This window comes from Ambystoma mexicanum, chromosome 6p (assembly GCF_040938575.1).
Source record: "Ambystoma mexicanum isolate Mex_15411 chromosome 6p, UKY_AmexF1_1, whole genome shotgun sequence".
NCBI classification, from domain to species: Eukaryota; Metazoa; Chordata; class Amphibia; order Caudata; family Ambystomatidae; genus Ambystoma; species Ambystoma mexicanum.
This window is the reverse complement of record NC_090935.1, coordinates 602,488,659-602,511,220: the sequence shown is the minus strand read 5'-3', so window position 1 is coordinate 602,511,220 and position 22,562 is coordinate 602,488,659. Positions and strand designations below refer to the sequence as shown.

The 22,562-nt window shown below is 45.8% G+C and overlaps 1 protein-coding gene across 1 annotated transcript in view; it reads left to right on the top strand.

The window, feature by feature from the left end:
• Positions 1-22,562, top strand: part of CRHBP (corticotropin releasing hormone binding protein) — a 247,407-nt gene that overhangs the window by 211,817 nt on the left and 13,028 nt on the right. Inside the window, exon 6 of the mRNA XM_069627445.1 lies at positions 6,662-6,782. Coding sequence (XP_069483546.1) covers positions 6,662-6,782 — 121 coding nt within the window. The remainder of the gene's footprint in view (positions 1-6,661; positions 6,783-22,562) is intronic.

Here is a 22,562-nt window from a genome sequence, read left to right as displayed (position 1 = left end):
AGGCGGATCCTCCGATCCTGACAGAGTTAGACGTTGGAATCACTAGAAGGAGGGCAGTGCTTGATGTTAGGGTGCGAGATGGGAGGTAGGGTTTTATCCTCTTTTGTAAGTACATTCAGACGGTCTTGTGCACTGCTCAGTGAGTGATGCATAGGGTCTTGAAAGTGGCCCTTCATCCGACTGGGAGCCAGTGGAGGGTTCGGAGAGCGGGTGAGAGGGTTTGGCCTGAGTCCATAGTGCAGCCTAGGTTTTTGACTATATCAGTGGGGTGGGGAGGTGGGCTGACGGAGGGGGCCATGGGAGCAGATGTGGGAGAAGAGCAGTATTGCCGCACACCATGATTTCAGTTTTATCAGGGTTCAAAAGGAGGTATTTTTTGCCCTCCATTGGTCAATATCAAGGAGACAAGCTTCAAGCCAGGATGAGGGTTGGTGCTTGTCTTGGGGATTCTTAGGATCATTTGTGAATCGTCAGCATAGTTGTAACAGGAGAGGTTGTTGTGCGTGCGGATGATTCCAGGTAGAGTGGTCAGATAGAGGTTGAACAGGAGGGCAGATAGGCATGCGCCTTGGGGTGCTCCATTGTTCACTGAGCATCCAGTTGAGAGAAAAAAGGAGAGGTAAGTTATTTGTTTCCTATTGCAGAGGAAGGAGCCAATACATTTGAGAGCAGTGCCACGGATTCCTAGGGAGTGGAGGTGGCCAAGGAGGATTGAATGGTTAACCGTGTCAAAGGCTGCAGAGGGGTCGAGGGGAATCAGTGGTGCGCAGCCCTCAGAGTCTGCAGTGACCTTGAGATCGTCCCAGATCGAGATTAGAGTGGTTTCAGTTCCATGTCGCGGTCTGAAGCTGGATTGAGCCGGATTGAGCGTGGTCGAGGAGATTGTTGGATTCTACAAAGGAGTAGAGCTGGGAGTATGCAGTCCGGTCAATGAGTTTCGCAAGAAATATGGTGTTGGAGATCAGCCTGTAATTCTTGGGGTCAAGGGAGTCAAGGGATGGCTTTTTAGAAGTGGCTTGACATGCGCTATTTTGAAGGCTTCAGGGAAGATGCCAGAGGTGAGGGAGTCATTTAGTATTGCTCTCGCATGTTCTCCTGTGCAGGTAGAGGAGAACATTTCTTTCAGGACAGAGGCAGGGCAGGGGTCTAGGGGCAACCCAGAGGGTTTGCTGGCTGTTAGAAGGTCAAGGAACTCATCTCTGTAGATGGGTTTGAAGGAGTCGAAAATAGGTAAAGTGGGAGTCGGGGCAATGGGATCAGGAGGGGAAGGGGGAGAGCAAGGACAGTTTGGTGTTAAGGGTTGCTATCCTGTCAAGTGCGTTGTTGAAGAAATGTAGGGAGAGGGAGTCGCAGAGTGATTGGGGTGGATTGGGCAGAGGTGCACGTAGTTTTCACAAATTCAGATATGATCATGTGGAGTTCTTTGCTGCGGTTGCCACCGTTGAGAATTTGTTTATTGTAATAGGCTTTTGAACATGGATCTGCTGAGATAGGTTTTAGATGCTCGCCAGTTGCGTTCAAGAGAGTTATTTTGTTTTTTGACATCCCTCAGGTGTGGCGTGAACCATATGGGGGATGACCCTTTCCGTGAGGATGAGGGGTATGAGGGGGTGAGAGGAATTAATGAATCGTTAAGCCAGGAGTCAAATGAATCAATGGTTAAGGGTCTATCATGGGCAAGCGTAGCAGGGGGGCGGAGAAGCAGGGCTTCAGCGAGGTTGGGTAGGACATTGGGCCTCATTACAACCTTGGTGCTAAGTGCACCAACTTTACCACCATGGTGTAAACTCCATTTACACCATGGTGGATGGCGGATTTACCGCCCCATTCCAAGGTGAGTGGGGCGGTAAATCCCCATTTCCCATTTTCCCTTCCCCATTCCCATTTTTGCCCCATAGGGCATAATGGGAGTGGGGAAGGCGCTAATTACGCCGCCGTAAATTACGGCGGCGTAATTAGCACCATGGCAGGTTAGCGCCATGGATTTTAACGCCTGCTAAAAGCAGGCGTTAAAATCAGAATCAGGCGTTAAGGGTTAACGGTGGCGTTAACCCTTAACGCCTGAGTTGTAATGAGGCCCATTGACTTTGTTCCAGCATTTGAGGTCAGGGGTGGGGGCCAGGGGAGCTGTTGGGGGAGGGGCAGGAGTGTGTATAAACCAGGTCATGGGAGGTGAAAATTGCATCAAGGGTGTGCCCACCTGAGTGGGTCGGGCCAGTGGTATGTTGGGAGAGGTTGAGCACATCAAGACTGTCAACCAGCGGTTGAGTCATGGGGTTGTTGGGCATATCAAACCAGATATTGAAGCCTCACAGGAGTGTAAGAGATGGGTGATTTACCTGAATGGTAGCTATAGAATCCCAGAGATCGTTGGCGAAATGTCTGTTGTATCCAGGGATTCTGTAGATGAGTAGGAAGCTGTGGGTGAAGGTCGTTGGTTGCAAGAGTTTTACCAGAAGGGATTCACAGGAGGCAATGGATGTCTGGGATTCAACGAGTGAGAATGGGTTTGAAGAGGATTGTCACTCTGCCACCTCTGTAGGGTCTATTGTGGGCGATAAGTGAGTAGCCAGGGGAGAAGGCTTTGCGCGCTACTGGGGCAAAGTCGTCTGAGAACTAGGTTTCGGTGCTAAAAATGAGGTTGGGATTGTCAGAGCATAGGAGGTCGAAGTTGTTGTGTCTATTTTTTGCTACGGAGCGGGCATTGAAAAGGATGCATGTGACTTTGTGAGGGGAGGTGGTTTTCGTGATGCTCATTACAGGGGGAGCTTGGCGGACCTGGGTGCCCGATGGGGAGGGTAGGTGTGGTAGGATCATTTAAGGTGGTAGATACTGGTAGAGTTGGGCTGGGGGGGTGGATGCCTGTGGACTTTGAGTGTCGAGTAATAGGGTTAAGTCAATGGGGGGCGGGAAGAGTAGGCGTGCAGAGGTAGGGATGTGAGAGACGAGGGGTGGGTGACGGGGGGTTGGGAGGGTGGATCATTTGAGGTGTGGGGTTTTAGGCGAGTAGTTTTTGGATTAAGTCTGGCAGCGCTGGGGATTTAGGTGTATTGGGTGAGAAATCAAGAGCAAGTGGGTGTAAAGTGGGAGAGGGGAGAGGAGAGTGTCTGAGGATATGGGAGGAAGAGGCTGGGAGGTTGGACTGAAGCAGAAGTGGCGAGGTGTGGAGGGTCGAGGGAGAGGACCAGTCGCATTTCCGTTATTTTGTGGGTTTTGGTGCCATAGGAGTGTGAGAGAGGGAGGGGGTCAGAGAGGGAGGGAGAATACACAACCGTTCTAGCAAGGGCGAGACGAGCTACTTTCAGAGATTGGAAGGTATATGAAGGGGAGATCTGTTGGCGTGCATCGAGTAGGGGTTAAGGGTGCAGGAGAGGGCGGCATGGGAGGTTGGATGAAAGGGTGGGGGGTTCCCCAGTGGGCCAAGGGGGAGGGAGAGCGTGGCATGGGAGGTAGGATGAGAGGGTGGGGGGTTCCTCAGTGGGATGAGGGGAAGGGAGAGGGCAGCATGGGAGGTATGTTGAGGGTGGGGAGTTCCTCAGTGGGCACAAAAGTGGTGTGGTAGTGGAAGTGGATTCGCACTGTTTGGAGCACCAGAGTGCTCCTCTGGCTTGTGAATTCGATAATGGCCGTGGTGTATGGGCAGGGGTCTGAGGTTGTTCTCAATAGATGCCAGAGGGACGGTGGACGATGATGTGTTTGGGAGGGATGAATGTTTGAGGAGGCAGGTGTTTGGGGCACCAGATTGCTCCTCTGAACTTAGAGTTGGACGAGGGATGATGGTAGGAGAGTGGGCGAGAGGCGGCCGGGTGTATAGTTGTATGGGGGGCGGTCGTGGTTTGCGACTATACGGGGGACAGAGGGGTGGGCCGTGAAGTTGGGAGCTAGAGGGCGGGCCATGTGCTGCAAGGGATGAGCTATGAGGGGGAGCACAGTACAGGGAGGCCAGGGATCAGGACGGGTTGGAGAGGAGGACTGCGCTGAGCTGGGATCTCCATCCCGTGGGGAGGTCGAAGGCAGCACCTAGCGATAGATGTACTAGTAACAGTAGATGCAGTGGGCACCCTCACGATGCAAATCAATCCAACAAGAATAGTTTCCCAAGTGTGTGCCACAGGAAAACAAATCACAGCAATATCTCAGTGATGATGATGTGAGTCAGACCAAACAAGAGCAACTCCAGGTTTGGGGCGCAGGTGTGTAAATCACAGCAATATCCCAGTGGGCATCACCAAGATGCGAATCAATGCAACAAGAACAGTTTCTCAATTGTGTGGCAGAGGAAAACAAACCACTGTAGTGTGCGCCCTCTAGATGTGAGTCAGATCAAATAAGAGCAACTCTAGGAGTGGGGCGCAGACAAGTGAATCACAGTTAAATCTCAGTGGGCACCTTCTAGATGGGAGTCAGTGTAACAAGAAAATCTAAGTGAGCGCCACAGGCAAGCAAAACACAGTAATATCTCATTGTGCACCCTCCGGATGTGAATCAGACCAAACAAAGGTAATTGCAGTAATATCACAGTCGGCACCCTCTAGATGTGAGCCGGTGCACCAAGAGCAGTTTCCAAGGGTGCAGCACAAGCAAATGAATCATAGAGCTATCTCAGTGTGCACTCTTTCCAAGGGTGCAGCACAAGCAAATAAATCATAGAGCTATCTCAGTGTGCACCCTCCAGAGTGCGCTCTTTAGATGTGAAACAGACTAAACAAGATGTGAAACAGTCTAACAAGAATAATTACTAAGTATGCGGCACAAGTGGATAAATCACAGTATTATCTCAGCGGGCACCTTCTAGATGTGAGTCAAGCTAACAAGAGCAATTCTAAAGTGTGCGGCGTAGGCGAGTAAATCACAGTAATATCTCAGTGGGCACTTTTTAGATGTGAGACAGTGCAGCAAGAGCAGTTTCTTTAAGTGTGCGGCACAGGCAAATAAATCACAGTATTATCTCAGCGGGCACCTTCTAGATGTGAGTCAAGCTAACAAGAGCAATTCTAAAGTGTGCGGCGTAGGCGAGTAAATCACAGTAATATCTCAGTGGGCACTTTTTAGATGTGAGACAGTGCAGCAAGAGCAGTTTCTTTAAGTGTGCGGCACAGGCAAATAAATCACAGTAATATCTCAGTGGGCGCCTTCAATTTCGAATTAATGTAACAAGAAAGGTTCTAAGTGAGCAGCACAGGCAAGTAGACACAGCAATATCTCAGCGGGTACCTTCCAGATGTGAATCGGACCAAACAAGAGCAACTCTAGGTGTGGGGCGCAGGCAAGTAAATCAAAGTAATATCTCAGTGGGCACCCTGTAGATGTGAGTCAGTGCAGCAATAGCAGTTTCTAAGAGTGCCGCGCAGGCAAGTAAACCTCAGCAATATCTCGGTGGTCATTTTCTAGATGTGAATTAGTGTAACAAGAGCAGTTTCTAAGGGTGTGGCGCAGGTAAGTAAATCACAGTGATATCTCATTGTGCGCTACTAGATGTGAATCAGACCGAACAAGAGCAACTCTAGGTGTGCGACGCAGGCAAGTAGATCACAGTAATATCTCAGTGGGCACCCTGTAGATGTGAATCCAAATAACAAGAATAGTTACTAAGTGTGAGGTGCAGGTAAATAAATCACAGTGCTATCTCAGGCTTCAATATCTGGTTTGATATGCCCAACAACCCCATGACTCAACCGCTGGTTGACAGTCTAGATGTGAATCAATGTAACAAGAAATCTAAGTTGTCGCTGTAAACAAAATGTTTGAAATGCATGATTTGGGAGATTATTTTTTAATAATTTTTTTGTTTTATTATTGCCTCCATCATGTATAATAATACATATTTGTTGGACAGGTTTACTATTTGATAATAATTTTATATTTATATATGTATCCAAAAAAAGGATTCTTGCATTGGGGCACATTCAGACTCAAGTCAAGCATGCACGTTGCAGCCACTGTATTTCGCGAATTTATTTTTAAGAGTATCATTAGGGCTCAGGATCTTACCAGAAGAAGAGTTCATGGCATGCATTTAACTATAGAGGGATCTTGCACGGTTGGTCACAGTTAGTCCAATATCAAACCTGCATGATGGAGGCATTCATCCATCTGAAACTGCTTAAATGAGTGCCATGTAGACAGACAATGTTGCAACTGCATGAGTTCATGTCAGTCTTATATATGTAAAACACCAGTAGATCTCATATCTTTGCAACAAGTGTTTTTTTAAGGATCAGTATTTTGTTGGCTGAACTCAAAGAGTTAGTGTTGTTTCCTATCATGTTCGCAAAATATGTAATAATGGATGCCATAATGCATCCATTATTACATATTCATAATTTGTATTTGATGGTATCTTTCAAGAAAGCACTCTTTTAATGACTGATTGTGTCATTCTTAATTTCATTCAGATTATTTTATGAGTACTACATCAATCTGCAAATAATCACACAAGCACCTTGAGGTGATTTGTCATGTTGGGTGATTCAAAAAGTTCACATACTCATTGTGATAGCACTTTAAAGATCAGCACATTTGACATCTCTTTAAACATGGACTACTCCATTGAAAACCAAGGCCAGATATATGGATAAGTGAACTTGTTGCGTAATTATCTTTAGTGGTGGTATGTTCAATGCATTCATATTTTCTTATTTCCTGCCGTTTTACCTCTTAGAAGTACCCACCCATAGGCTGCAATGGAGTTGGAGACTTTGTGGAGCTTTTAGGTGGTGCAGGATTGGATCCCTCGAAGATGTTCCCCCTTGCTGACCTATGTTACTCTTTTCATGGACCTGGTAAGTGTGGTTTTGCATTTGTCATTTTACTTTATTTCAAGTGCCACATAGACCACTTCAAGCAAACTTCAATGAGGTTTATCTGTTGCTATATTGATATGTGAAGTTCCAAGCATTAGGCCCTGTCTTCCCTGGCCTTCTGCCTGGCCGTTTTTCCTTCTTTGCTGCAGTTTAACTGTTGTTTTTCTAGATAGATAGATAGATAGATAGATAGATAGATAGATAGATAGATAGATAGATAGATAGATAGATAGATAGATAGATAGATAGATAGATAGATATAGAGAGACAGAGAGAGAAATAATTAGAACTTGACCAATGCAGCATGTCAGTTCTATGCCTAGTGTAGAGGGGATGATAAAACAGGGGTCGGTGAGGGGAAAGGTAGAGGGGTGTGAGGAGGACAAACAGAGGGCGGGGGGCTGGTCGCCCACAAATAAGCTGCAGGAAAATGACTCATGCGGCTCGGTGTCACAGATCGCATCCTTCGGCATAAGCCCTGAAAGAAACATTGGGACTCGGACTCGGTGCTCTTTCGCATTCTTCTTCTCTCTGCAAGTTAGGCCTGACCAGTGCCTTCCAGGTTGATTCTATACCTTTATGGTGTGTAGGTCCTTGGGCTTCTTCTGGGCTCGGCCCCTTTCTGAACGCTATGGGGGATTATCTAGCCCTTCTTAGACAAACTCTCCCCTTTTTCCTCTGAACAACTGAAAAAGATCAACTCAAATTCACAATATTGTTTAGCAATATCAGCTCTTATAGAAAATATAAAAGCAATACAATAAAAAGTAGCTCAAACATTTCATGCCAGTGGTATATCATTGTTTCCTTTCTTAAGAACAGGCATTGTCATAAAATCCATGTTAAGGAAGCTTCCACTGTCCTCCCTTCACTAAAACCTTATTCTACGATGAGCTCCATTGCAGTACTTAATCACAGGCTTTTGTTTACTTAAGGTACTAATGATACTAGTCCAAATAGTACTGGCGCTAGTGTGGAGGAAGTGGTTATTCAGAGGCCGAAAATGTATTTAGCAATTTATTCAGTTTTGCTGTAGTCCTCTTAACAAATGTTGTGAGATGAGAAATATTTCTATGACTAGCCCTCTTTCTTCGCCAGAGCCAGCTCTTTTCCATTGGCTACATTCACAGGCATGCATTTTTTCATGCAAAAAAAATGTGTGCCTTCTGTCAGAAAGTTGTCAGCATATAAAGGCATTGTTTATTCTTGATCACATATGTAGCAAGAAGGGCATGGTGGAGGTTCTCTAAGTGACAAAAGAGCTCACACTGACCCAACAGCATTCTTAAGAAGGCCACTGCTATTCATGAATACTTTGCCTTGTGTAGGTACCTTGGATGGAAGTTACCGAAACCCCAACTCACAGTGGCATAGAGATTTATTGCAAATAGCTCTTTGATCATTATATTACAAATATGCTTTAATTTGCTATTAACATACTTCATAATATTGCAAAAGGTTTCTAGTCCTTCCTTCCAGTTCTTTGTTATCTGACCATTGTCCTATTGAGATTTGACTACACTAGGGTGTACCAGTTACCTCTTCCCCTATCCCCTTCAAACTCAATTTGATCATCTACAGAACAAATGGAACATGTAGTGGATAACACAGAGGGAATCACATAAATTCACTTCAATTTCATTTATTATTCAATCTAAAATGTTATTAGTGTCAAAAAAACATAAATACACACATCAACGTGCTAAAAAAAATGGAAATTCAATTTGCCCTGATAGTGTAAACATCTTTTTTGTGCAAAATACAACCACACATACAACACATACCATCATTCAATGTGTGCAAAACGTCATGGAATATGGACATAATAAGATGAAAAACAAACAAATACGTCAGGGGTCACACTTGGCCAAATACTACCAACCACGGTCTAATATTAGACCATTCGTAGTGGAGAAGGCTCCACTAGAGGGTGGTGGAGGCAAACTCAACAACGTACATTCCTGTTGGTTGCCCTGAAACACATCAAACACCTTCCCTATGGGTAGTTTTGACAGGGTAACCAATGAACGTGGAACATTTATAGTTATCCGTCTTATTCAGGTCTAAAAACGACCATCCAGTTGAATCCCTTCATAGCTTTGACCTGGGATGTCAGCCTCATACAAATCTTCCTAAATCATTCTAGCTGGTTCTCCCATTTAAGATACAATGTGGACCTTCTCTATCGTCCTTGTTCAATTTTGGTGTGCAATGTCAGCATCACCTGTTCCTACTGCTTCCACTAGTGTCTGCAATATTGCTGGATAACAGTGGAAAATCGATCAATCCTGGAAATCTTCAATATATTCTTAATTTATGCGTCTATTCAATGGTATTGCGTGTATCAAGAAAAACCTTCTCTGATGTTTAAACGCTGTGTGTAACTGCTCCGCTACTGCACCACATTATATACCTCATTCATGGATTGAGGCAAGCTTCACTAAATTCCTTATGCGTGCATCTATTCCATGGCATTGAAGGTGTGGAGAGAAAATGTCTCTGGCGTGTAAACGTTGTGTGCAGCTGCTCCGCTCGGTACACATCCCCCATTCACAGTTAAATGTGCACTGATATGATATGATAGGTTATTTATAACACGCTGAAGACCCAGAGGTTCCTAAGCGCGGACCCGGGGATCGAACCTGTGGTGCTCCGTGTCGTCTTGCTTCCATGGCGAGCATGTTGCCCCTGAGCTTGAGCAAGAATACATTCTTTTTACATGCTCCTAATATTTTTTTCCATCCAAAACTAGTGCTTGGCATGTTAATGTAAGGCTTTCTTCAACCATTAAAGTATGCTTGAGGTGCTGAAAATGTTATGAACATTTCCAGAGATTCACCCAGCTTGAGGTCACCCAGGCATGACAAACCCTCTGTTCCATTGCTCTGGTGCTAGAAATAGAAAACAATTGTTTACTTTAAACCCTTGCATTGGGGGTAGGAAGCCATAGGGGTAATTTGAGTTAGTGATAGGGGTCTGGTTCCTGGTTTCTGTGGATAAAAGGGCTGCAAAAAAGTGACCTGTGAACACGTCTGGCTCACAAAACCATTAGACCAGTGCCCTGTGAATATTTGAAGATTCGTTTTGGGGGAGTTTCTACAGAATTGTTCACCGCTAAAACCCTGCATAAATACTCATTCTAGATATGGGCTCAAGTATTTCATCTTATCATACAATTATTCGGTTGTACAGTCAACTGCATTAATGTGCACAGCATGACTTCCTGACTCCGATTTACCCGCCTCCCCCCCCAGACAAGACACGTTTTGCGGTCTGTCTTTGCTCTCTAGGAGCAGTGAGAGGAGCTAGGCACCTTAGAAGTCTTTGTATAGAATGTGTGCACTCTCCGCTGCAAGCTTCTACGGCCATCAGCTCAATGCCTTAATGTTTTTCACTTCTGTTGAGTTTTATTGTGTTCCATTTCATTTCCTTTCAGCTCGTTACATGAGTGGGCGGGTGACTGGATGCCAGGAATGATTTTTTAAATTATTTTTCATTATAGTTGTGTTTAGTTATTTATTTAATTTATACTTCATTGTTTGGTTCCTTGTAGACCGGCATTGCGGTCTGGATGCTGCCTGGCTTCCTGACTCCGACCTACCCCCCTCCACCCCAGACAAGACAGTCTTTGTGCTCTAGGAGCGGTAGGAAGGGCTAGGCTAGGTCGATACAATGTGCCTATTTAAGGCATCACAGGTCCAGCTGTGCAGCGAATGAGCGCAGCGGATGAGGGCTCTGAGCGACAAAGTCAAGCCCGTCTTGGCTGCGGGAGGGTTGTGGGGGAAATAGGTTGGAGGGAAGCACTGTAATTTGGAGGCATCCATTCGGCAACAGATGATACAGCTTGCTCCGGCAGACACAGTGTGGCCTTTGGGCTTCACAAATACTACCCCAAAGGATAAGCAGGTTAACCATCCAGGGATCTTGACATGCCTTCTGTTGAACACGTGGTCATTAGTGGAGCATGCACTGCCATGCCATGATCTACTGGAGGACTATGGCCCAGATAACGCCTGTCTTACAGAGACCTGATTACAGTAGTTTAAGAACTGACCGCCCCTCTCTGACATTTGGGGGCAGTGTTGCACTTCTCTATGTGTGACTGTGTGTGTCATTCCCTGTGATCATGAGATTAAAATGGAAACAGTTTACCGCTCCCCCCTCCTCTTATTCTTATTCTTTCTGTGGGGCTTTTTTAAATTTGGTGGCCGAGTTGCTTGAGTTTAATAATTTAATAATTGTAGTGCATTTTAATTTAAAAGTTAATTTGGCAGACAACCAACCTACGCTGTGGTTCCTGTCAGGTATGAAGGGCTTTGATCTAACTCAGCTGGTGGATGATCCTACCCAATCTTCGGGTAATACACTTGATCTGATATTCTCACCTCCTGGGTTAGTCTCAGCCTTCGCAGCCCTTCCACTGGCCTGGTCTGATCATTTTACGGTTCCATTCTGCCTAACAGTGGAATCTCCACCTCAGCCCTGTGCTAAACCAAAAATCTGGAAGCGCTGCTGGAAATCTGTTAATCTGAACAAGGTATCTCAGTCTGTCGTATTCGGCCGCCAAGCCCTGCCAGTTATGGATTTGGAGTCTTTGGGTATGATGATTTTCTCAGACACCATTGACTCTTTTGCCCCTGCTAGATTGTCTTGTCAACACTCCCGGCAATCCAAACCATGGTTTGATGATGCTTTAAGATTTCTGCGCCTTAAGCGACGGCAGACCGTGCAGAAATGGAGATGCTCCTACTCTCAGCTTGACCGGGCGTCAGTGCGCCATGCCACAGCTGCATTTCACAATGCTGTTGTGGCCGCTAAGAGATGGTTCTACTCAGGCAAAGTTGAGGCTGCTCTTAATCAGACTATAGAGCTAGTTGAACTTGTATGCTCTCTATCCTCCCCTGCAGCAGCTCTGGCCGGAGCTGTTCCATCACAGGAGTTATGTGATTCTTTGTCGATAATAGTATAAATTTGCGACTCCATCACATCATCTCACCCAGGGTATGAGGGAGACCCTCGGCGGCATCTGGCTGCCCCTCCCGGGGTACATGATCTACCTTTCCTGTATTTTCAGTGGAAGAGATCTTAAAGGCCACTTCTCGGCTTAAATCGTTGTCAGCTTTGGTTGTATTCCATTAGTGTGTAAAGATACAATGCCAGCTATTGCTCTGTGGGTCACCCAAGCTATTAATCACTCTTGTCAGTTGAGGATTATTCCTTTGCAGCTGAAACATGCACTGGTGACCCCACTTCTGAAAAAACCCTCATTGGATCCTGCCTGTCCTTCTAACATTTGACCTATTTCTTTGCTTCCCTTGTTTATGAAGCTTTTGGAGTCTTTAATTGCTCCTCTTCTCAGCTCCTTCTTGGAAACCTCTGCCTTCTTTGAACCCTTTCAGTCCGGTTTCCATCCCGGCTGGGATACGGAGAGCGTACTGGCCTAAGTAGTGGATGACATTGCACGTCTCTCCGACCAAGAGGGAGTGGGTGTGTCGGTGTTATTAGATCTATCAGCAGCATTTGATACTGTTGACCACCCCATTTTTCTCACCCGCTAGGCCAGGGATGGGATATCCAGACAAGTACTTTCCTGGTTCGCGGCTTTCCTCGCTGATCACACACAAACTCTTTCTCTCCCACCTTTTTGCTCGGTGTCTGTTCCTTTGACTTGTGGGGTTCCCTCGGGCTCGGCCCTGTCCCCTACGATATTCAATCTCGACATTGGTTTGGCTCATCCACTCCCACGGCCTCCAGTGCTACTCCTATGCTGATGATACCCAGATTATTCTGCAGCTTGATCTTTCCCATCCTGATCTGGTGTCTCAGCTACGGAGTTGCTTGGAGGACGTGGGGAGGTTTATGACCTGCAATTGGCTTACATTTAATGGGAACAAAACTGAGATCCTGGTGGTGGGCCCCATGTCTACACCTTTGTTGTGGATTTGTGCTTTTTGGCCCCCTTCTTTAGGACCATGTCCCACTCCGGTCTCTGTGGTGAAAGACTTGGGGGTGAACATATCTGCATCTCCCTCTTTAGAGGCTCAGGTGGCCACTGTTTGTCAATCGGGTCAATATAAACTGAGAGGTTTGTGTAGGGTGTTGGGATTTTTCCCCTTCCAGTTCCATGTGCCAGTGGTAGCTGCACTGGTGCTGAGTGTATTGGACTACTGTAACTCGTTATATTTCGCTCAGCCTACAACTTTGATCCACCGCCTGCAAGTACTGCAGAATGCGGCAGCCAGACTGGTGGTAGGTACTTCTTACCGTATGTCCATCTCTCCAGTCCTACGGCAGCTTCACTGGCTCCCCGTGGCTCAGAGAGTTCAATTTAAATCTATGTGCATTGTACACCAAGACTTTTATGGCGAAGGCACAGAATACCTGCAGAGTAAGTTTTGTCCGTACGTGCCTAACCGTTTGCTCCGGTCCCTCGAGTCATATACCATTTTTGTCCCACGTATACGTCCCTCTCGATTTAGGGGCTGTGCCTTTTCTGTCACTGCAGCTAGGTGTTAGAATTCTCTTCCACTTCATCTTCGGGTGACGGCAGATCACTTAGTCTTCCGCCGACCCATAAAGACGTTTCTGTTCGTCTACAGGGTAACAGAGGGTATGAGCTGTTGGGTGGACTCTGCATAGCGCCAAGATGCCTTCGTGAGTACCTGCGCGCTATAAATGTACCTAACATAACATTCTCTCACTGTTCGCTTATGTCACACATGGCTTACTCATGCAGATTGTATGCATGTCTTTGGCAGTGTCAAAACCAGTCACTCATAATCCATAAAGTAAGACTATATTTATTGATTCACCAATAAGCCCAATACTGACACATAGCCAGGGGTCCACAACCAAGGACCACAACTAAGGATTGACCCTATCCTCCATGAGACACCACGAGTAGCCCGCCCTTGCTGGGCTCCGACCCCGCTTGCAGCGGTATCTTGGATGCTGCAATCATGTCCCCCTACACAGGTTTGGAGTGGGAGCTCCCTGTTAAAATGGCCGTTACCATCGATTCGATTTTCGTTTGCCCCCACCAGCAGGGGACAACTGGCGATGCTCGTTACCTCACAGTTGCCTCTATGGCCACACACAATCATTAGTCAATGCAGATATAAATGCTGTGCCGGAGGCAAGCCGGGGGTCCACAACCAAGGACCAGCACTAAGGATTTACCCTGTCGGGGCCTGCTAGGGCCAGGAGGAAAGGGCACACCACTCGGTTATGTTGGATCTTGCGGGATCCCCATCCGCTTTCACCAGCACCGCTTCCCGCAGCAATACACTCCAGCATGCCCCCGCACAAGTACAGACGCAAGCCCCAGCAGTCTTCGACAGCAATTGCAGTGCAACCACCAACTCTACTAGACTGCCTCCTTCCACCACTACTGTATGCGAAACATGATACGTACTGTCGCATTACGTATGTAGGGTCCATTCCCCTGCCGAGCCACAGTCCCTTTCCCCCACCGTAATGCCTAGGTATTAGTCAAGCACCATCACCGCGTTTGCACCATATGCTCTGCCCACATTAACACCTCTCTGCCTTGCATGGAGCCTAACAGCAACTCCCCTAGCCTCAAGCGCTCACAACACACGCCTGATGCTCCTGTGCTCTGCTGCACTGCACCCAGCACCAAGGAGGAATGGATGCATGAGGTTCTAACCCTTGCACCACGCTCTGAGCTTGCTGTGCCCTACATATATCACTGATTTGAGAGTACAGAATATGCAGTTCCCACTCCTAGCCTATGCTCATCCCTGAATGAACACTTACCACCTGATGACTGCATGCATCCCACTCTCTTCTTGCCTCCAGCTTCACTATGTCCAGGGACTACCAATTTAGGAAATGCACCCATCAATGTCAATCAAACCATTGCATTGCTTGCTTAGCAAAAAATGTACATGCACCACCTACATACCCAGATTAGACATTACTCGGTACCGATGCCCACGCTCCCCTTACCCCTCTTCATGCCTCATCACTGCCCAGACTCACATCTTTCCTACCCCCAGTGCTGCTAAGCAGCACTACTCTGCCTTGTGTTTCATCACTGCCCATGCCCACGCCCTTCTTACCCCCATCACTGCTGAGTGATACACCACCCTGTGCCCCATCGCAGGTGCACAACTTGCCCTCACCCCATGAGGCTCCGAGCCAGCTGGCCTGCAACTACAAGATTACCCCTCCCAATCTTGCCCCCTCCCCGCCTACCTCCACTTACCCCACCACCCATATTAAATAGATCCCAGCCACCACCCCTGCTCTGACCAGGCACACTAGCACGCTGCCTTCTGATCCCCATAGCCCTCATTGCCAAATCCTCTCTCTCCATCTGCTGCTCCCCAACTACACCCATTACGGGATATGAAACACAGCTAATAAAACAAGCCATCAACCCAAAGATGGCCTACAATATACCTACAATATACCCCTACTCTACCGCCAACCTAACACACTTAACGCACCAGAATCAGACATCCCCTTGCTGATCACTCCCCTACTCAAACCTCTTACAAAATATATCATCATGGGTGACATACATTTAGGCTACAATGACCCCACGGATCACAAAGCCACCTCTCTAGCACAGGCATTCACAGACATGAGCTTGTCTGAACTAGTCTCTCCCCCCACGCACAATAAAGGTTGCATCCTCAAATGGATACTCTCTACCATTTCCAGTATCAAAATCTCAGCCATTAACCATGGGGCTGGTCAGACCATCACCTAATAGAATCGAATCTCCTGCACACCAAATGTGCCACGGACAAACCACCCACACCCAACCAGATCATGGTCAGATATACCAAGACACTCACACACGAAACCCTCAGGCCTATGCTACTGTCAACACTTACTCTCTACAGCGAGTCAGAAGACATAGCAAACCATCACCACCACTGCCTCCAATTCACTATCAACCTTCATGCTCCATTAAAATTAATGATGCCCAAGCCCCACAAGCCCACCAACAATTGGAGCCAAGAGACCACTAGAGCATCTCTCCAAGAGACACCCGTCTCCGGGTAACTTACTAAACCTAGCCAATGCCAGCATAGCCTATAAAAAAGCATTAATCCCAAACAAAGCTGCCTCGTACGACAATGGAATATCTAACGCGAGCTCCAAAACAAAAGAACACTTGGCTTTAGAGTTATCTGTTCTCCCTAATACCCATGTTAGGCCTGATAAAATTTGTTCCACTACTATTCAAGTTGCCAACAAAATTGAACTGCTTCGCAATAAAATTAACCTTAAAAAAAACAACTTGAAACCAAACCCAGCATACTGGCCTCCCATGAAGGACTAGCGATAGCGACTCCAGCAAATGGGGCCTCGCCACCACACTATTCCTTCTCCCAAGTGTCCCAAGAAAAGGTCTTGGAGGCCATTCAAACACTCACAGCCTCCAACTGCAAGGGAGATACTTGCCCGGCGCATATCGTCAAGCTATGTTCCACCACCATGACAGCTGGACAGGATTTGTGATGCTGGCAACCTAGTTCTTCTCCTACTCCTCGACCTCTCGGCAGCCTTTGATCTGGTAGACCGCAACAGTTTCGTTCAGCACCTCAACTCCCACTTCCACTTCTCCACGGAAGCCTCCACCTGGGTTAGATCGTTCCTCTGCATTCGCACCAGCCGAGGACAACCAGCAGCGATGGATAAGGTAAGTGTGGTCTGTGTGGGGAGTACAGCAATTACTGGATTCTATTAAAAACATACCACTCTTATTACCTTACATAACATAGCTCACCGATGATAGCCTAGTAGGTAGTTTTCCAATCACTGCTGTGTCTCACTTGTAGGTGGCTCTCAAACATAGGTTGTTTTTTCCACTTGCCTGGTACCGTGTGGGGTGGTAATTGCAGCACAACCAGAATTTATGACCGGGGAATGGATATGGGCCACAGTTAGTCATTGTAGTGGTGGTAGGAAAGAGCACCACCACTAACCAACCCTACTAAAAACGCAAGCTTCTGCATACACCTCTCAAACTCTGAACTAAACATACCCATTCCTCTACAGCACAACAAACCGCACACACTTCACTACACCACAACAATGAAACAAACCACACATCGCCTTGCCCAACAGCACATAGTGGCTACCAACTGTAAAACACACCTACGCTCAGCTAACAGGGTTAACAGAAATGTAGCTGCCAACGGCACATCACAGTTCACTTGCTCTTTCACCTGCTCAGTCCTGCTAATTTACCCACCCTCCCCTTTGCTTTACAGATCCGCAAGAGGGCCAAGAAACCATGCAGGTGGCAACAGTGCGTGGTATAAGAACCTTTAACATAACATAGTTTCAGACAATGTGCTGCACCCATACCCCCAGATAAAACCACCCAATGCTTCTGCCTCCTGATCACCTTCTGTGCCCAGAGAGCCTGTTGAGATGTTCTACTGTTATGAAGTCCCCGCCAATCATGCTTTTGGGAACCACTGGCCACTTCAAGATGACTCCTCTGATGCTGTTGAGCCTGCATAAGAGAATAACGTGCCCCCTGCCGGGCATTCCTAGGTACCCTAAAACCCTGTAACTTTAACTTGGGCCCTACAACTCTGGTTAGATCCCCTTTTCCTACATGTTCCAGGTACTTTTAAAGTGAATATTAGTATTTTGTTTGCCTTCTTTCTTCGTCTGTTTGTTAATTTTTAATATCCCCTCCTGCAGTACAATTCCCAATGTACCGGCCTGTCTATAATATATATCTAGCCTGTGTTTGTGTGTGCATTTTCCTTGCAGGAGTGGGTGATTCATGTGTCTAGTGAGCCTGTGTTTTTAGTAAAGTCTTATTTTCAGCAGGATTTGCTTGGACATTCCTTTTATGTTGGTACGTGCCACAATGTTGTTGTTTGAAGCTTCCACTGCTGATCCACATCTCTAAAGGGTATTGCCTATCTTGGCGTATGTTGCCAATACATAGGTGAAGGACGCAGATGCATAGACAGGATAGAGCCTGAGCGGGCAAGGCCCACCCAAAATCTGTAAATGCCCACTCAGCAGAGCTCCGTGGGCATTTACAGATCTTATGTCACTGCAGTGGGTTCCAACTACATTAGCTTCAGGCCCCACTTAAAGGGGGTATACAATTGTCTTTCTGTTTTACCTTCATGACTGAAACATTACTGAGCCAAGTAGTGGTATAGGTTGGGGCACAGTGCATAGATTTGATCTCTCCATTACTTCCTCTGGTCAGTATCAGATTTTGTGTTAGTCTAAAATCAAATATGGGCATCTGAGAATAAACTAAGCCATCTGCACCAGACGGGATTTAGAAAGGGGACAGGCACCTTGATCAATATGATGCCTTTGGTCCAACAGTTGAAGCAGGATGGAGAATTCACCAGCAGGCTATCGATGTGGCATTTATTGACTACAGTGCTGCACTTGACACTATTCAGCAGAGCCTTTTGTAGCACAAGCTATGTCTTGGAGGCCTCCCTTTGGGATTGCTAAGAATGCCAGTTGTCCTATACTCAGAGACCAGTATGCGCTTAATACTGACAGGTGCAGGTGAGATCACCCCTGTTATGATTACAAAGGAGGGTTTAAAGAAGGGGTGTCCACTGGCTCATTTTATATTTAACATCTTGATATCAGATCTATCAGAGGCCTTAGGTATGGCAGACGCCTGCCGACCTGGGCTTGGACATCAGTGCATACAATGGTTGCGGTATGCATATGATCTGGCCATCTTGGGCAGCACTCCAAAGGGCCTACAAGGTTTGCTGGATAAGGTTAGCAACCATTCTACCCAGAATGGGCTTAGGATGAATTCCAAGAGAACTAAAATAATTATATTTAGCCCTAAACTTAGTAAAAGGCAGAGGAACTATAGAAGGCAAATTAACAAGAAGGGGATTGTTATTGTACAACACTTTGAATATCTGGTTGTCATGATTGATCATAGATTGGCATGGACCCCCCAGTGGAACAAGGTTGAAGCAAGAGTACTTCAACATCTAGGTGCCATTCAAAAATATACGAGCACTCATTGTGGTTATTCCATTGACTCCATTGTGAAAGTATACCTTGCTAAAATCCCCCCACCGATGTTATATGGATCGGCAGTATGGAGTGCTAATTATCCTCAGACGCTGCTGAATTTAGAGGCTAATTGTCTTAAAACACTGTTAATATTGCGCAAACATCTATTGGTAGAATACATATCTCTTGAACTTAAGCTGCACAACATCTGGAGCTCCTTAATATTAACGTTATATTGTAAACTGTGCAACTCGGAACCCGACATGCTATTGAGCATTATATTTCAGGCCTCTCTTAAGGAGAACTGAGGGCTTAGCATTACTTGTTTACACAGTTTGGTAAATGAGTCCACTAAATGGTGTGCCCGCCGACCCTCTAATATCCTTGACCTGACATTGACAAGATTTTAATCTATTATGAGGACATCAATGTACCTTCTTGCTGGGGGTTAAGACCATCCCGGTCGTGGCTGCCAAACTTTGGAACAATCTCCCACCAGCACTCAAGAGAACTGGCCTACTGGACCTTCCGCAAAAACTTAAAGACCTGGCTGTTCACCTAACACGGCTCCTCCCAAGACTCATCACTCATCCCAATGCATTTGCCCCCCTCTCCTCTTTTTCCTCAATGTAACTAGCACCTAGATTCCTGAGGGTTTTGTGCGCTGTAATAAATGCAAAAATAGATAAATAGATCAAGAGCAAACTATCACTAATCTTGCTAGTTTGTCACTTATCCATGAATATATTACACGCCACCAGGTTACTGCAAAATTGGCTCTATATCTTAAGGAACACCCATATAACTGGATTGCACATAAGTATATGAAGCTCAAATGTAATATTGTGAGCTTACTAGAAGTCTTAGGGGCACAAACTGGGCAACACAGACTGCAGCGTGCATGCAGACTGTGTGGAGGTCATGAAATTTAAACTACAAAACATCTGCCCCAGACCGCAAAAGCTTGGGTAAGATTTGCAGACCGCACTTTCTTAGGTATGGCATATTGCTCAGCGCTGGGTCAGATACTTCTGCTCATCTATGGAGTTGCTTCTATGGGGCAATGATTTAAATTTAGTTTACCATATGATGACATTTTGGGGTTTGTTGAACTTATGATGGATGATTTGTTTAATTAGTTGGAATGTGTATTCTAAAGAGATTGGAGATTGATTTTAATGATTGTATTACATTTTTCAATTATTTGGGATTTGTGTATTTGTATATTTTGTAGTAGATATCCATTGTATAGATGTATAAAAAGCCTGATATGCTGTAATATACTAAAAAATCATTTAAAAAAAATCAGATATAGGGGCACATCTAATTCAATGGGGAATGAACACTGAAGGCATAACTAAAACACCCAGAGTACATTTTGAAAAGCTTATGTTAAAATAAGGAGAACACTGTGACGAATCAAGGGTATTCGTCCCTTCTCCCCAAATGGGAGCCTCCCCCTTTGAGGCTAGGGAGGTCAGCCTGCACTGCAAAACCCTCCCTAGGTGTCTGGGCAAGTGGAACCTCATTGGGAGAGACTTCCCCTTTGGGAACAAGGAGTCCTGTCCCTGTGAGGAACTCCCTAGATCCTCCTGCTTATTGGCATATACGGGACTATCAGATCTGAAGAATATTAGAGCGCTGAGACACTTAGTTAAAGGCAAAACTAAAATGCATCTTGATGAAGAAGGAAAAGGATCTGTCGCTTTAAGAAAAGACATACAAGTAATTGAGACGAGGAGACTGAGAGAGGAGAGCACGCAGAGGAGAGGCGAACACAGAGTGAGAGAGACAAGCGTAAGCAGGGCAAGCACCCTGAAAACGTGATGCCTGGAGGAGGTGGAGTCGAGGAGAGCAGCAGAGCACGCGACTCTGTGAAAACTCCTGAGGGAAACGCTGAAGCCCTAGCATTTACTGACCGAGAGGAGCAGAGGAGAAGACAATACTAATCCCTGTGGTGGTATGAGCACAACAGCTTTGTGGTGGGCCGTGCAGCAATCTAACAACACCAAAACTACCCAGCTGGTGAATCGAAGAGACGCCCTGCTACCCATAGCCATACCCAGTTGCATCAAGGCCAAAGAGAGAGGACAACTCACTGGTAGCGACAAGAAGGACAAGTTGCTGAATGGGAGAAACCAACCGGAGCGAGTGCCATGCCCGAGTGCGTTCCCCTGCAAACCCAGAGGTAAGGGGGAGACAGGAGTATGGATAGGCGACCGGGACATCGTTATAAAGTGGGAGAAACTCGTCCCAGTGGAAATGATGAGTTACTAAACATAAATTATTTAAATGTAACTGTGCTACAGCGATAAATGGGTAGCAAATAAGCCCAAAGGAGAAGGCATTAAGACTTGGGCCTAATCACCCTGGGAAGAGGGTAAAGTACCTCAGAGATAAAGAGTGGAACAAACAAGAGAAAGGATTCCATGCAAATAAGGAAAACGTTAATCAAGCAGAACAACCACAGGAGAGGGGAAGAGTCAAGAAACAAGAAAGTATATCCCAATTTAGGAAACCTTGGTTACAATAAACAGGAAGACCTACAAGCCTGGGTCAAAGTATAGTAAAGAGATAAAGGACTGCCAAAAAGCTACCAGAAAAGGAGAGATAAACCCAAGAACATTGTGAAAGAGTAACAAGAACTAATCCAGAAGGTGGCAAGGGATAATTTCAATATTTCATGTTACAGAGAGGTTTTGAATAAAGAAGGCTCATTTTCGTCAGGCAAACTTAGAGAGGAGAGACATTCTCCAAGTTTAATTTAAGTTAGTTAAAATAGTGGCAGAGTCAGTTAGAACTAGCTTTGAGCAGTATACATATTCCTTTAGGACTTCATGATGACTAAGGAGCACCTTTTAGTTATTTACGTAGGCGGCGATACCCCTCTAGCAATAGGGAAATAAGCCTTATCCTTATTATTTAAATACATCTAATTCAAAATGTCAATTAAGTGTCTGCCTCCTTCTTCTGACCTACCACACCACACAGACTCCAAAACATGAACAGACATCTTCATGATTAATAGAATTACAGGTTCATTGAAGAAAGACTGATACAGTTATCAAGTCAAAAAATAGAAAACCATTGCATTTCAATATGGACTAATAGGCTGATCAGCGCATAGACACTATGGGATGAATACTCAATGTGCCCTTCTCATTCATTTAATAAGTGATTAACTTAGAAGCCCATGAGTCTGCAATGCAAGTCCTTGGGATGGGAAAAGGCAACAGAGAATGTCACACCCACTGGAATATTGAGGTCATGAGCCATGTTTGGGTTGTCGGGTCAGGAAGCCATCACAGCTGACTTGAGGTTAACAAATCATCTATAAGCCACAAGTCACCTGAGGGCTCCCCCCCACCCACCCCTCCCTCCTCTTAGAAAATAGTTCTAGATACTGTTCCAATAATTTGTTTCACGTTTGTATATTATGTTTTATTCATTACTGTATCTGTTGTTATTCTGTAAAGCGCTTTGGTGTAAAGCGCTATATAAACTCAATTAACATAACATAACATAACTTAAGCCTGATATTCTCTAAAGCGCTGTTGTGTGATGTGTGAGAGGCACTGATCATCATCGTCATATATATTTTTATAGAAAAGGCTGACATATACTTCATGGATCACTCTATGTATGTGCATTAAGGTCCCATTAAAGATGTTGGCCTCAAGAGCGAGGAGGCACATGGCTATGGCAGACAGGCTTTATCATGGCTGTGTCACTAATGTTATCCAAGAT